This window comes from Suricata suricatta, chromosome 9 (genome assembly GCF_006229205.1).
Source record: "Suricata suricatta isolate VVHF042 chromosome 9, meerkat_22Aug2017_6uvM2_HiC, whole genome shotgun sequence".
Classification (NCBI taxonomy): domain Eukaryota; kingdom Metazoa; phylum Chordata; class Mammalia; order Carnivora; family Herpestidae; genus Suricata; species Suricata suricatta.
The window spans coordinates 71,106,287-71,108,799 of record NC_043708.1 but is presented as its reverse complement, the minus strand read 5'-3'; the positions used below and the strand labels follow the sequence as shown (position 1 = coordinate 71,108,799).

At 40.5% G+C, this 2,513-nt stretch overlaps 1 gene segment (V, D, J or C); it reads left to right on the top strand.

Moving 5' to 3' along the window:
• The window catches only part of LOC115302237, a 3,743-nt gene extending 1,389 nt beyond the window's left edge, over positions 1-2,354 (top strand). Inside the window, 1 exon segment of the V gene segment in view lies at positions 2,232-2,354. Within this exon segment, the coding sequence occupies positions 2,232-2,354 (123 nt within the window).
• The last annotated feature ends 159 nt before the right edge of the window (positions 2,355-2,513 follow it).

Below are 2,513 nucleotides of genomic sequence, written 5' to 3'. Positions count from 1 at the left end.
GTTTTAACAACGCCAAACTCTGCTAGAAAGTTGGCTAAGAATTGCAGTGAATCCTAGGTGTCACTGGACCCACTATAAACATACAACCCAGTATAAATCTGTTTTGTTTAGGAAGGAAATAACTGTGTGGGAAGTTTTTATGGTCCTTGTGTTCTTGAAGCCTTGAAGATAACAAATATTCTGCAGAAAAGGGAGAAAGAAAAAGAGAGAGCTTTCAGGCTGCTTCTTGGATTACTTTATAATGTATAAAAACATCAGTGCCCAGGAGCCCTCAAATATAGAGAGGCTAAGTAGATTGTCACCAGTGGTACATGAGGAAATCAATGGTGATTTTTAAGATATGGCGATATGGTTATATGTAATAAATATGTTTGAATGATTGCTGGAAGCGTATGAGAAAAGTAAATGAAATGTGTATCATTTGATGTCCTTCTCCATCTCTCCTTCCCTTTTTATTTTTGACCATAATCTCTTCTACCTCTATTTTCAGGCGACTCCCTGTCATCAGCTCAACCACATTGCCCAAAGGGACTGTGATGGGTGCTGTATGCAGATTAGTAGGAGAAGGAGAATTACCATTTTTTTTGATTCGGAACTCAAGCTAAGTTGGAGAAAAATAGGATTTACTCCATGGATCCTGAGCAGCAGGGAGATCATACCCTACCTCCCCAAACCTAACTTTGCCTGAAAAATCAACTTTGCCCTCCTCCCTCCCTTTCTGCTTTTAGTATTACTTTGTTATTTATTTATGTGATTACATATGATTTTTCTTATATTTATTATTTTTTGAGAGACAGAGCATGAATGGGGCAGGGGCAGACAGAGAGAAGGAGACAAGAATCCAAAGCAGGCTCCAGGCTCTGAGCTGTCAGCATGACCCAGAGGCTGTGAGATCATGATCTGAGTCAAAGTCTGATGCTTAACTGACTGAATCATGCAGGCGCTCCAGATTACATATGATTTTTATGAGGAAGTTTCCACAATGAAAATTACATTAAGAATAAAGTGCGAATCCCAAATTATTTTATTTTATTTATTGTAAGACTGAATTAACGTGACTGAATGGGACTTGTTAGTAGAAATCAGCATGTGCTTCCAATCAGAGAATTTTATGTTACTTTATGCGTTTCTGTCTTTCACACAGCTAGAATCCGTGGGTCCTGGAATCAAAAGGTGGATGTGGGCGTGGCTCCTCTCACCATTTCAGCTAATAACCCAGTATCAGACTTTGGTATTCCCATCTTGGCAGGCTTTTGCTGTGTAGACTTGGAGATCTTAGTCTTTAGGGAAGAATACTTCTGCCAGGAGACCCCTCCCCCCCAAAATCACTGTACTCAATGGATGATAAGTGTAACTCCTGGATATTTTGAGCTCTTCAGCCATTGAACATAAAGAAAAATATCTATTGTCTGGAGTGGTTGATCCTGATTAAAAAGAAAATACTTGAGTTGCTGGCTTGCTTCTATACAACAGAAGCAAGGAGCACTACGTTTGGAGCCTCTTAGTACTTTCATGCATAATAGTTAAGCTTAACAGAAAACTATAGCCACCCAAAGCAAATTGGCTGAGGGCAGGGGAAATATAGAAATCAATGAAGGAAGCAATAGATGTCAATTATAGCCTTTTGACCAATTACAGAAGCAAAGTCATAGTACTTTTAAAAAGTGAAGCACATACAAAGAACATGTAATACTATATTAGTTTTATATGTACAACATATGGATTCAACAATTCTATACAGAATTCAAAGCTCACCATGTTAAGTGTAGTCAAAGTCATAGTATTTTGGCATATTTTGTATTTGCTTGTTATATATCTATGCTTACTTGTATGTGCTAAATCTTCCCTTCTACTCTTTTTCCCATTTTCATTTTATATACAAGTTATTGTAACTTTATACTTTATTTTATCCTTTAACTTCATTTTATTTACATATCCTTCAGCCCAGGGGCGTCTCCAGGGATCAGCTCATGCAGTCACCTGCACCGGCTCCCAGCAGGGCAGCGTTCAGCAGCGCCCAGAGGACACTGGCTTCCCTTAGCACCCCCGTTTTTAGGTGGTCTTGGAGAAGAGTGCCTTTCCGGAGACATGTCCTTGTGAACATCTTTTCCCAGCATCCCAAAAGATGGTGTTCTGGCAAGTTCTTAAGGGTGGGTTTCCAGCAAGGTCCACTGTGATAGCACTGTAGTGACTCTGTGTCATCCAGTGAGCCACAATGTGTCTTCTTCAAGATCTGTGTCCCGGCCATGGAGCAGATCGGAATCTTTCCCTTGCATATTGGGTCCCAGTCATGGGGACAGTTGGCTGCACTTTACATCGTCTACTCCTGTAGAGGTCCCTTTTCTTCCTACTAGCCGTTCCCTTTTTACTCCAATACTCGGGTATGCTTAAGAATTCTTTACATTAGGCTTTCCTTTATCAACTTACTGTGCAGTTTCCTCTCCTGATTGGACCACGTTTGTTCATTCACCAGGACACTCAAGCAGCTGGAGAGTGTCCCCCACCTTCCCTTC